This window comes from Bos indicus x Bos taurus, chromosome 5 (assembly GCF_003369695.1).
Source record: "Bos indicus x Bos taurus breed Angus x Brahman F1 hybrid chromosome 5, Bos_hybrid_MaternalHap_v2.0, whole genome shotgun sequence".
In the NCBI taxonomy this organism is placed as follows: Eukaryota; Metazoa; Chordata; class Mammalia; order Artiodactyla; family Bovidae; genus Bos; species Bos indicus x Bos taurus.
Window position 1 is genome coordinate 7,321,305 of NC_040080.1, and position 12,443 is coordinate 7,333,747.

The window sequence follows — 12,443 nt, forward strand, 5'->3', positions numbered from 1 at the left end:
AATCAGACATAACTGAGCATGTACACACAAAAGTGGTCCCTGGGGTTACAGTAGAAGGGTGTCACCTATTTACCAACCATTTGGAAAGTATCTCTCTATTCTAAGAGCCCAGGACTTCCCTCGTAGTCCAGTGGTTAGGAATCTGCCTGCCCAGGCAAGCGACACTGATTCCACAATCCATGGTCTGGGAAGATTTCACACGTCATGGGGCAACTAAGCTCTTGCACTGCAACTACTGAAGCCCACATGCCCCAGAGGACATGTTCTGCAACAAGAGAAGTCACTGCAATGAGAAGCCTGCACACTGCAACTAGAGAAAACCCAAGTGCAGTAATGAAGACCCGGCACAGCCATAAATAAACAAATGAAGTTAAAAAACACACAAGAAAACCCCAATATACCACACAATGCATCTTGGCTAAATGCTCAGTTCAGTCGCTCAGTCGTGTCCGACTCTGCGACCCCATGTATCGCAGCATGCCAGGCTTCCCTGTCCATCACCAACTCCCGGAGTTCACTCAAACTCATGTGCATCGAGTCGGTGATGTGATCAGCCATCTCATCCTCTGTCGTCTCCTTCTCCTCCTGTCCCCAGTCCCTCCCAGCATCAGGGTCTTTTCCAGTGAGTCAACTCTTCGCATGAGGTGGCCAAAGTATTGGAGTTTCAGCCTCAGCATCAGTCCTTCCAATGAACACCCAGGACTGGTCTCCTTTAGGATGGACTGGTTTGATCACCTTGCTGTCCAAAGGACTCTCAAGAGCCTTCTCCAACACCACAGTTCAAAAGCACTGATTCCTCGGGGCTCAGCTTTCTTTATGGTCCAACTCTCACATCCATACATGACTACTGGAGAAACCATAGCTTTGACTAGACAGACCTTTGTTGGCAAAGTAATGTTTAAATTTAAATGTGCTACAAAATAAACTAGCAATGGAATGACACCACTAAAATTCTTTGTTTTGGTGCATTATATTTTGGGTATCGAACTCACTGTTCCTGCCAATAACTGGTAATAAAACAACACTAAAACTACGGCAAAGGCGGTCCCTCCCCCCAGAACTGAAGTCGTTCCGCGCTGTTGCCCTTTAAGGGGAGAGCCGCCCTCTTTAACGTCATTTCCGCTTCCGGCCGCGAGCGGCCATTTCCACTTCTTCCCTGCGACTTTTTTCGGCGGAAAGTTCTTTTCTAACGTCGCCTGTGCTTCTTGAGGAGGGACGGTATCACTGAACCGCAGCTATGGTGAGTGCGTGCGCCTGGTTGAAGAGCCAGGAAGTGGGAGACTCGGGGTTCTGTTCTCTCACTAGCTTGTCGGCTTAGAACATGCGCGGTGTCGCCGTCTCGGCGAGGGGTTCGAGCTCGGACGGCCGAGTAGCCCCAAGCACTGTCTTTTCTCCCGGTCCGAGGTTAGAACGCTAGAGATGGGTCCCGGATTCTGTGATGGAGCGTCTGTCAGCAGTTAGTGCTCCTGGCTGAATGCCTCCGGTGAGCGGAGAGGGCCTGAGAGAAAGGGACCGACCCACGTGGGACAGAGTAGAAAGTCGGATGAGAAAATTTGATTTTATTGGTTTTATATTTCTTTTGGAGGGGTCGCTAGAGAATGATGTGGAACCCTGGGTTTGGATCATCCTCCCCAGCTCCACTTTCCCATTGCTGGGGTTCAGGAGAAGGATATCTCCATGGGTCTACGCCTAGTGCCTGTCGCAAGTTACGTGTGCCAGGGATTAAAGGGGCCTTTCGCGTTTGGAGGTTTCCCTGGTGGCTCAGAGGTTAAAGCGTCTGCCTGCAATGCGGGAGACCCCGGTTCGATCCCTGGGTCGGGAAGATCCCCTGGAGAAGGAAATGGCAACCCACTCCAGTATTCTTGCCTGGAGAATCCCATGGAGGAAGGATCCTGGTAGGCTACAGTCCACGGGGTCGCAGAGAGTCGGACACGACTGAGCTACTTCACTTTCACTTGGCGTTTGGAGCCTGCGTTTGGAAGGAACCCCAGCCTGGAATGCAGGAAAGATTCCTCCTGCGAGGCGGTAACCTCGGAAATCAGAAGTCCTGGTAGCACCACGTGCGGGGCTCATCTAAAACTCTTGATGGTCTCTAACTTTTTAATCAGATCGTGTGCCTTGGTACCTAGTTTTGGTCGGCACTTAGTGAGGAGGGAAGAGTTTGCAAAAACATTTCGACTTTCATAATGAGGTTTAATCCTTTTAACGGTTCTTGGATCCCAAAGCATATCTTCCCTGCTGCCCCACCCCCATTTTGAGGTTGGTATGTTGCTGAGTCTAGAACTTGAACCTTCTAAACTGGTGTTCGTTTTTCGGAGTTCCTTGAGAAGTTTTGGAATCAGGTGGTCTCAGTTTAATAATGCATTTAATTGCCTTTGCGCCTGGTATGGAGAGAGTGAGCATGCACTATTTGTTGTCAAATCAAAACTTGCAGGTTTTTGCTGTCTGGTGTATGAGGAGAACAAAGACATCAAGCTACGGGTTAAAGTTGTCTAGCAGTAAGATTTCATTCATTCACTCATTTAATTAACCCTTGGAAAAATTAAAAGGTGGATAAATACACCCTAAGCAACTTTCAGTTGCTACTTATAAGGTCGGTGGTTTGGCTTTAAAATTGAGTGGAACTTTTGTTGTCGTTTTGACTTTTATTAAACCACTAAAGTGACTCCTCTTTCAGTTCAGTTCAGTCGCTTAGTCGTATCCAGCTCTTTGCTACCCCATGGACTTGCAACAGGCCAGGCTTTCCTGTCCATCACCAACTTCCAGAGCTTGCTCAAACTCTTATCCATCCAGTTGGTGATGCCATCCAACCATCTCATCCTCTGTCATCCCCTTCTCCTCCTGCCTTCAATCTTTCCCAGCACAGAGTCTTTTCCAATGAGTCAGTTCTTCTCATCAGGTGGCCAAGGTGTTGGAGCTTCAGCATCAGTCCTTCCAATGAATATTCAGGACTGATTTCCTTTAGGATTGACTGGTTGGATCTCCTTGCAGTCCAAGGGACTCTCAAGAGCCTTCTCCAACACCACAGTTCAAAAGCATTGATTCCTTGGGGCTCAGCTTTCTTTATGGTCCAACTCTCACACATGACTACTGGAGAAACCATAGCTTTGACTAGACAGACCTTTGTTGGCAAAGTAATGTCTCTGCTTTTTAATATGCTGTCTAGGTTGGTCATAGCTTTTCAGAATCTGCCTGCAATGCGGGAGACCTGGGTTGGGAAGATTCCCTGGAGAGGGAAAAGACTACCCACTCAAGTATTCTGGCCTAGAGAATTCCATGGACTGTACGGGATCACATAGAGTTGAACACAACTGAGTGACTTGCACTTCACTTTCTTCCAAGGAGCAAGCGTCTTTTAATTTGATGGCTGCAGTCACCATCTGCAGTGATTTTGGAGCATAAGAAAATAAATTCTGTCACTGTTTCCATTGTTTCCCCACTTGTTTGCCATGAAGTGTTGGGACTGGATGATCATAGTGGATCTCCTGAAGTCTCCCCCTTTTATGCCTTTGATGTTTATTAAGAGATGAGAATCCTAGTTCCCAGAGATGGGTGATTGGAAGCTACAGTAAAAATATCTGGCATTTTAAAAAGTATATTTATGAGGAGTGATAGGAATTAAAGTGTTCCTGGGAACTTAACTGTTTAAGAGGAGGTTCTGAATTGTGACATTATTGGTGAGCATTAGATTTTGATGAGTTAAAAACATAAGTTGTGATTTCTTAGTAGCCATCAAAAAAATAAAAATAACTCCAAACCACTAGAGTAGAAAATGGTGGCGGGTGGGGGCGGGAGACACTTGAAGGAAAGAAAGTACAAGTAAAATGAGGATGACATAATTACAAGAAGAAATAGATGTGCAGTTATGTAGCGTTTAATTGATTGTGAAGCCAAAACATCAGTGTGAATAACACTATGAATAAACTTGATCTAGTGGTGGTAGTGAAACCAGTGAATACTGCACCCATCAGTTATAGAAGATAAAGATTGATAATAATACAGACCATATTCTCTCAACTAAAATGCAAATGACTTAGAAACAAAGTGTAAAGAAAATATAAAGAACTCATGGGTCAAATTGAAAATAACAAGGGAAATTTGAAAACAGAACTGAACAATAATGGAAATACCAAATATCAGAATATGTAGGGTACAACTAAAGTATTGGAACCTAAGATGGGGGGGCACTAAAAAGCTAGGAAAAGATCAAAAGGACAAAGTAATGTGAAAGAAAAAGCAGAAATTACTGAAATAGAAAATATATCTTGTTGTAAGGTGGACAGAATCAGAAGAATATTTGAAAAGTCTCCTCTGATGAGATTAATCTAGAAAATATGAGCAATGTGATATTTATAAATATAGGAACTTAGAGGAACAAATACCTGAAAACAATAGAATCAAAATGAATTAAAGTAGAAGTAGGAGGGCTGAATAATAGTAAAGAAACAAAGTTAATATTGTATGTTAATTATAATTCAGTAAGAAAAACTAAAGTTTTGTTTTTCTTTTTTTAACTAAAGTTTTTTAACATGGAAAAACTTTAAGTGTTAGTTGCTGAGTCCTGTCTGACTCTTTGCAACTCCATGGACTGTGGTCCACCAGCCTCCTCTGTCCATGGAAGTCTCCAGGCAAGAAAACTAGAAAACCATCCCATTCTCCACGCAATCTTGCTGACCCAGGGATTGAACCCTGGCCTCCTGCTTTGTGGCATCTGAGCCACTACACCTACTTTAAACAATAGCTTTATTGAGATAATTTCATACCATAAAGTTCTTCTCTTTAAAGTGTGTAAGTCAGTGGTGATCATTTTGTATAGAAATATCAAATAATGGTGTTGTGCACCTGGAACTAACATAATATCATAGGTCAGTTATGCATCAATTTTAAAAACAAGTGTGTAGTAGAAAAAAAATAAGTGTATAATTCAGTGGGTGTTCTATTTACAACCTTGTGCAACCAACACTAGAAAAACTTATAAAGGAGAAAAGTCTTGACTCATCCATCTCGTACAAAAAATATGATGGAATTCAGTGCCAATTCATTTATAAAAGAAGTTCTTAAAATATTAAGGAATAGTGTGAATTTTCTTAAGCTGAAATATCTGAGTAAATCTAAAAGATACTAAGGCTTTTGGAGAAATTATAAAGCTTTATTTAAAAGCACTAAAAAGTTAAGTAAATATGTATGCTTAACTGATTTGACAGATTCTGTATCTTAAAGGTGTTTTATCCTAATTGGGATTACTTTAAATCTACAAATCAATGCTGTCCCAGCAGGCTTTTTCTTTTTCTTTTCTATTTTTCTTGGTAGAATTTGAAAAAGCTGATTCTAGAATATATGTGCTTGCTCAGTCGCTGTTAGTTGCTTGGCCATGTCGGACTCTTTGTTACCCCATGAAGTATATAGCCCACCAGGCTCCTCTGTCCATGGGATTTTCCAGGCAAGAATACTAGAGTGGCTTGCCATTTCCTCCTCCAGGGGATCTTCCTGACCCAGGGATTGAACCCACATCTCTTGAGTCTCCTGCATTGCAGGCGGATTCTTCACCACTGAGCCACCTGGCTGTATGAAGAAGAGCAAATAATTAGAGATCTTTCCCACTTCGTGAAACATCTTGAACTTCCCCTAATTTCTCATCACCCTGGGACCATGACAGACTGACCCAGTGCGTTGTGTTGGTGTGTGGGACCAGGCTTCCGGGTACGAGCTGGTTCTCGAAGTCACTTCCAGTTCCTCTGCAGTGGGGGCGGGAGCGGGGGGGTGCTTCTAAGCTCTTGGGGGATCAGGCAGGAGACGATCAAGGTGAACTCAATATGGTGAGTATATCCACTGGGCCATTGCCCATGGGTCACCACCTGGAACCGCGGTGCCACCTGCCGTAAGCTGCGTGCCACGGTCCAGCTTCCAAACCCAGGGTTAGACCGCATCACTGCGGGCAAACTGCTTGGTGCTCAGGAATGGTAATGTGGGCTGCACCCAGGTTATGTATATAATAAAATACATATTTGTAAAAAGAATCACAGGGAAAGCAAGTGAGAAATTTATAAAAAAAGTTAAAGTCAAGAGGTGAAAATAGGGTAGGAGAAATGGAATAGGCGAGGCACCACCGAATTTGTTTTCTGTGTGTTGTTTTGCAATGGATCCAATGGGGTTGCATTTTATCTATAGGTATTACAGCATGCATCTGTAAAATGAGAAATTTCAACAACTTCAATGCCACTACAATACCCCCAAATTTAATAATTCGTTAATATCAAATATATAGTATTGTTCTCCCCTGGTTGCCGCTGCTGCTAAGTCGCTTCAGTCATGTCCAACTCTGAGCGACCCCATGGACTGCAGCCTACAAGGCTCCTCGGTCCATGGGATTTTCCAGGCAAGAGTACTGGAGTGGGTTGCCATTGCCTTTTCTGCCTAGTTGCCGCAGGCCTCCAAAATAAAGCAACCTTTCCTTTCCTCCCAGCACTTGTCTCTGGAGAATTGGCTTTCGAGCAGCCAGACCTGGGTTCCGGACCTGGATTTGGTAGCAGTATTAGAATCAAAGGCTGGGACTTCTCCAGTGGTCCGGGCTAAGACTCTGCGCTTCTACTGCAGGGGGCGCAGGTTCCGTCCCTGGTCGGGAAACTAGGATCTCCGCAAGCACTGTGGGCAAAAAAAGTGGGATGGAAGGCTTGATCAGCTTTTCTCCTAGCTTTCCTCTTTTCCCCCCAAGACTGCTTGATCATTGATGGTTTGTTCTTTAAGAGAGGCAGTGTGCCTAGTCGTTCAGTCGTGTCCGACTCTTTGCGACCCGATGAACTGTAGCCTGCCAGGCTCCCTAGTCTAGGGATTCTCCAGGCAAGAATACTGGAGTGGGTTGCTGTGCCCTCCTTGAGGGGATCTTCCCAGCCCAGGGATCGAACCCAGGTCTCCAGCATTGCAGGTGGATTCTTTACCTTTGAGCCACCAGGGAAGCCCAGAGAGGCAATGGTCACATGGTATTTTTTTTGTGTGATGTTGGTAGCTATTAAAATCAATACCTGGATCCATTAATTTGTTTGGATTAATTAACTAATTAGTATGGCTTGCAGGATGGTGCTGTTTAATTGTATCATTCTTTAGGTGGAATACAGAAGATGTTTACCTGCTGCTTGCTTACCTATCAGTCTACATAGGAAAGGCTCTACAGTTTACTAGTTTTCAAAACAATGACTTTGGAACCACATAAATGTTTTATATATTTTTAAGAATTTTTAAGCAAACTAAATACAAAGGAACCTTAATTGTATATCAGATTGATAGCCACAAGGTAACATATAGTTTGAATAACTTTTGAATATAGTACTCTGACTGGATGGTTTTAGTTGGATGTATTGTAAGATTAAAAGGAAATTTTGACCTTGGTGGGTTTATAGTTGATGGAGGTAGTATTGGTATAGCAACTCTGAAACCATTTTATGTGAATTGCAGGGTAGAATAAATGAGAAAATACTTGGATGTTTTGGAAACCAGGATTCTTACTGAAAACTGAAGATTAAAATATAAAGGAAATAGAACTTTGTGCTGGGTTTCTATAAATTATACTTGTTTAGATTTAGTAAATTAAATGTGTATGTTTGGGGGAGGGAAGTAGGGAAGCTCCCTATTGTCCCTCTCAGTTTTTGGTTGGAGTACTTTGTGACTCGTCTGGAACAACTTCCGGTTCAGTTTGACTCATGCTTTGATATACCCCCAACAGACTGAGGCTGACGTCAATCCGAAGGCCTACCCTCTTGCAGATGCTCACCTCACCAAGAAACTATTGGATCTCGTTCAGCAGTCATGTAACTACAAGCAGCTTCGAAAAGGAGCCAATGAGGGTAAGGCAACCAGAGGATGGTCCAAGAAGAGTGTTACCAGCACGGTCCCCGTCTGGGGTCTGGACTAGATTTCCAAGGTGGAAAGAGGGCTGGATGCTTTTGACTAGGCCCACCATGGAGACTTGAGAGCAGCAGCGTGTGTGGCCTGTGGGCTAGCACTGGGTCACAGAGATAAGCAGTCAGGAATAAGCATTTGAGGGGGTTTCACTGGTAGCTCAGTGGTAAAGAACCCACTCACCAATGCAGGAGATACAATTAGAACCCAGATCTGGGAAGATCCCACACGCAGCTGAGCATCTAAGCCTGTGTGCCACGACTACTGAGGCTGTGCTGCACAAGAGAAGGCACTGCAGTGAGAAGCCCGCACACCGCCACTGAGAGAGTAGCCCTGCTCACAACACCTAGAGAAAAGCCCAAGCAGCAGGGAAGACCCGGAACAGCCAGAAACAAAAATATAAACTAAATAAAATGATAAGATTTGAACAATGCTGTGGGATGTTGAACTTGCTTGGTGAGTTAACGTGTAGTGTGAACTTTCCAAAGTATTGATGATGGCAGATTGGGATGGAAACTCCTGATCCTTGGTCACAGGGCTGGAGAAGTGCTACATTGCACTGCTTCCTGCTGGTGAAGCTTGGGGAGTGTGGTAGCAGAGGACAGGAAAAGAAGGGCTCTTTTTAGGATTTAGAGTGCGTTTTGACAGAACTGATGGGTTTGATGTAGAGTTTGAGGAAGGCATTGGGGATTTGATGCTTGGCTCCCTATCTCTTCCAGGAATATCCTAGTCCTGGACATTTTTGCCCATTTTTCTTGCACCTGTTTCTTTTCCTTGGAAATTGCTTTGTTGTGGCTTCCCTGCCCCAGCCCCCATCACCTGTTGACTTCATGTCCTTCTCTCCACAGCCACCAAAACCCTCAACAGAGGCATCTCTGAGTTCATTGTGATGGCCGCAGATGCGGAGCCCTTGGAGATCATCCTGCACCTCCCGCTGCTGTGTGAGGACAAGAACGTGCCCTATGTGTTCGTGCGCTCCAAGCAGGCTCTGGGGCGAGCCTGCGGGGTCTCCAGGCCTGTCATCGCCTGCTCCGTCACCATCAAAGAGGGCTCACAACTGAAGCAGCAGATCCAGTCCATCCAGCAGTCCATTGAAAGGCTCTTAGTCTAAACTGGTGGCCTCAGCCACACTCCCAGCTGACTCCTCTCCACCCCCCCGCCCCCGCAGAGTTATGTATCATATTGTCTGTTAGCATGTAGTGTTTCCAGCTACCTTCTATTGTTATAAAATATTTTAATGCTCAATCTGATTTTTGCATTTTTGTACTGTTGTCTTGTTTTATAGGTTGTCAGCCCCTCCCCTAATCTCCCCTTCCTCTCTGCCATCTTATCCTCCCTTTTAGAAAAATGAACTAACGCCAAGAACAGGTGGAACAGGCTGGATGACACCACTTAAAGGCAGGGAAGAGCCGAGAGAGTAGAGAATTGGTTCCAGCTTTCAGGGGCCTGCTTCCTACTGTGCAGGGCATGATGGCATAACTGTCTGCTTGTACCCCTCATTCCCATGTACAGGATCGTTGCACGTGTGTCTGAATCATCGAGGGGTTTCCTTTGCTCTGCAGGGCATAATGTATCATTTGGGGAGGAAGCATGTGTTCTGTGAGGTTGTTGGGTGTATGCCCGAAGTGTCGGTTGCTGATGTACCCCTGCTATTTGCTTTTGGTAATGTTGTATTCCCCCCCAACTCCCACCTTTGCCCCCTGAGGGTGGCGGGGCAGCAGCATACCAAAGAGACGTGCTGCCAAATTCCAGAGGCGCCTGGGTGAATGAGACATGGGCCAGTTGACCTAGGTCTTGAAGGCATGGTAGGAGGTTCTGGAATGGAGGATTCTGGGGCCATCATGGAGGACTGACTGGAAGCTGCAGCAGAGATGATGGAATCCAAGGAAGCATCCTCGCTTTGCTGAATGGCAATTTCTTCAGTGGACCCTTGTACCAGCTCTGAGAGCCGTTACCCGGGCCTGTCTCCTTCTATGATGTGGGTCAGATGTGTATTCTCTGTCCCACCAGAAGGACAGTGCTAATGTGTCATTCTTGTGAGCATCCTAATAAAGCATACATACATTCATATCCCAGTTTAAAGAAAGTGTGATTCTTGGTAGGTGTCCAGCTGATACTTGATTGAAGCATTAGAGTGGTTAATAGTTTCTTGTAGTTTCTCCGTTTTCACCAGGAAGCTGTGCAAAAGCCGTCACTTCCAAATGATTTCTGGTGGTTCAGAATATTCAGACTTAATCATTGAGGTGTTGCTGCCACTCTGGAAGAGGATTTCTCAACTTCAGCACTGTTGATATCTTTGCTTGGATAATCTTTTCCTATAGGAGCCTGCCCTGTATGCTGTAGAAAGTTTAGCAGCAAACCTGGCCTTTACCCACTAGAATGTAACCACTCCAGCAGTGGGTTCCTAGGGAGGCTAAAGCTACCCTGTCCTGCTAAAGCCTGTTCTGTTCCTACTGGGCTAGTAATCTCCTTTGGCTCACTCCAGCATATGTATCTTCATGTATCATACTGTAAAAGACTGAAATTGGGGGTGAAGGGAGATCAAGTAATCCAACCTCTGGAATTTCCTGGCGATCCAGTGGTTAAGACTCTACCTGCCAATGCAGGGGATGCAAGTTCGATCTCTGATCCACTAGGGGTCCCACATTCCACGAGGCAGGTGGCGGTGGTGGTGGTTTAGTCACTGTCATGTCCGACTCTGCAACCCTGTGGACTGTAGCCTGCCAGGCTCCTCTGTCCATGGGATTCTCCAGGCAAGAGTACTGGAGTGGGTTGCCATTTCCTTCACCATGAGGCAAGGGGGAGGACTAAACCCTTGCACAACTACTGAGCCTGTGTGTTCTAAAGCCTGTGCCGGGCAACAAGAGAAGCCAGCACAATGAGAAGCCTGTGCACCATAATTAGAGAGTAGGCCCCCAGCGTGGCCACTAGAGAAAGCCCTTAAGCAGCAACAAAGACCCAGCGCAGCCAAAAAATAAAAAATAGCAATATGACCATGTCAGAATTGCTCTAGTGATGAAGAATGCTGAAGTGCTGGCAGGGCCTACAGATGATAAGGTCCCAGCTGCATGAGTGTCCAGAGTAAACCTCAGGCAGGACTGGCTTTTATGTGTGATACAGTTACAATGAAGATTACACATTCAGGGATAGTTTGGGGTCAAACTGGAAAGGCTGGATAGTTGTCATAGCTCCCGGTCCATTATAATAGGTGTGTTTCCCTCTTAAATGGACTTGAGGCTGGAATTTGTTTGAAGGCAACGGAGAGGAAGTGGATGACTAGGCTCTCCCAGATTTCATGGTCCTGCTTTACCCTTTTAATAAGACGTTAAAAGAGATGTCCCCTCTGCATTCGGCCTGGAGGCATATACACATGTGCACAGACGCGTGCAATTCTCTCCAGCAGCCCCGCCCCCACCTGCCTCTGACTGCCACTCGGGCAGAGGCACCTCCCTGTTCCTCCCATCCCGCACGCTCTCGGCGCCAGGTTTGCGGTGTGCACGCACAGGCCATTTCTGCTCAGTGGCTGTGTGCGTGCCATCACCGCCTGCTGGACTGAAGCGTGTTTGCAGTCTAAGAAATTGGGTAAGTTAGTGCTTTTTGAGCACTTTCTGTATTCACATGTTTTCTTATTTTCATTATTCCACGTTATTCTTCTTCTTAGTATGCAGGTCAGGAAGCAACAGTTAGAACTGGACATGGAACAACAGACTGGTTCCAAATAGGAAAAGGAGGACGTCAAGGCTGTATATTGTCACCCTGCTTATTTAACTTCTATGCAGACTATATCATGAGAAGCGCTGGGCTGGAAGACACACAAGCTGGAATCAAGATTGCCGGGAGAAACATCAATAACCTCAGATATGCAGATGACACCACCCTTATGGCAGAAAGTGAAGAGGAACTAAAAAGCCTCTTGATGAAAGTGAAAGAGGAGAGTGAAAAAGTTGGCTTGAAGCTCAACATTCAGAAAATTAAGATCATGGCATCTGGTCCCATCACTTCATGGGAAATAGATGGGGAAACAGTGGAAACAGTGTCAGTCTTTTATTTTTGGGGGCTCCAAAATCACTGCAGATGGTGACTGCAGCCATGAAATTAAAAGACGCTTACTCCTTGGAAGGAAAGTTATGACCAACCTAGATAGCATATTCAAAAGCAGAGACATTACTTTGCCAACAAAGGTCCATCTAGTCAAGGCTATGGTTTTTCCTGTGGTCATGTATGGATGTGAGAGTTGGACTGTGAAGAAGGCTGAGCGCCGCAGAATTGATGCTTTTGAACTGTGGTGTTGGAGAAGACTCTTGAGAGTCCCTTGGACTGCAAGGAGATCCATGCAGTCCATTCTGAAGATCAGCCCTGGGATTTCTTTGGAAGGAATGATGCTAAAGCTCAAACTCTGGTACTTTGGCCATCTTATGCGAAGAGTTGACTCATTGGAAAAGACTCTGATGCTGGGAGGGATTGGGGGCAGGAGGAGAAGGGGACGACAGAGGATGAGATGGCTGGATGGCATCACTGACTCAATGGACGTGAGTCTGAGTGAACTCCAG

At 45.4% G+C, this 12,443-nt stretch overlaps 1 protein-coding gene across 1 annotated transcript; it reads left to right on the top strand.

Moving 5' to 3' along the window:
* Window positions 1–1,118: 1,118 nt before the first annotated feature.
* SNU13 (small nuclear ribonucleoprotein 13) lies at window positions 1,119–9,963 on the top strand. The gene is made up of 3 exons (XM_027540651.1): window positions 1,119–1,240; window positions 7,718–7,838; window positions 8,742–9,963. Exons 1-3 carry the CDS (start codon window positions 1,238–1,240, stop codon window positions 9,002–9,004), a joined length of 387 nt encoding a protein of 128 aa, XP_027396452.1. The 5' UTR covers window positions 1,119–1,237; the 3' UTR covers window positions 9,005–9,963.
* The last annotated feature ends 2,480 nt before the right edge of the window (window positions 9,964–12,443 follow it).

Coding starts and splice junctions, on each gene's coding strand:
- SNU13 (XM_027540651.1), top strand. Junction 7,839..8,741: donor TCGAAAAGGAGCCAATGAGG/GTAAGGCAACCA, acceptor TTCTCTCCACAG/CCACCAAAACCCTCAACAGA.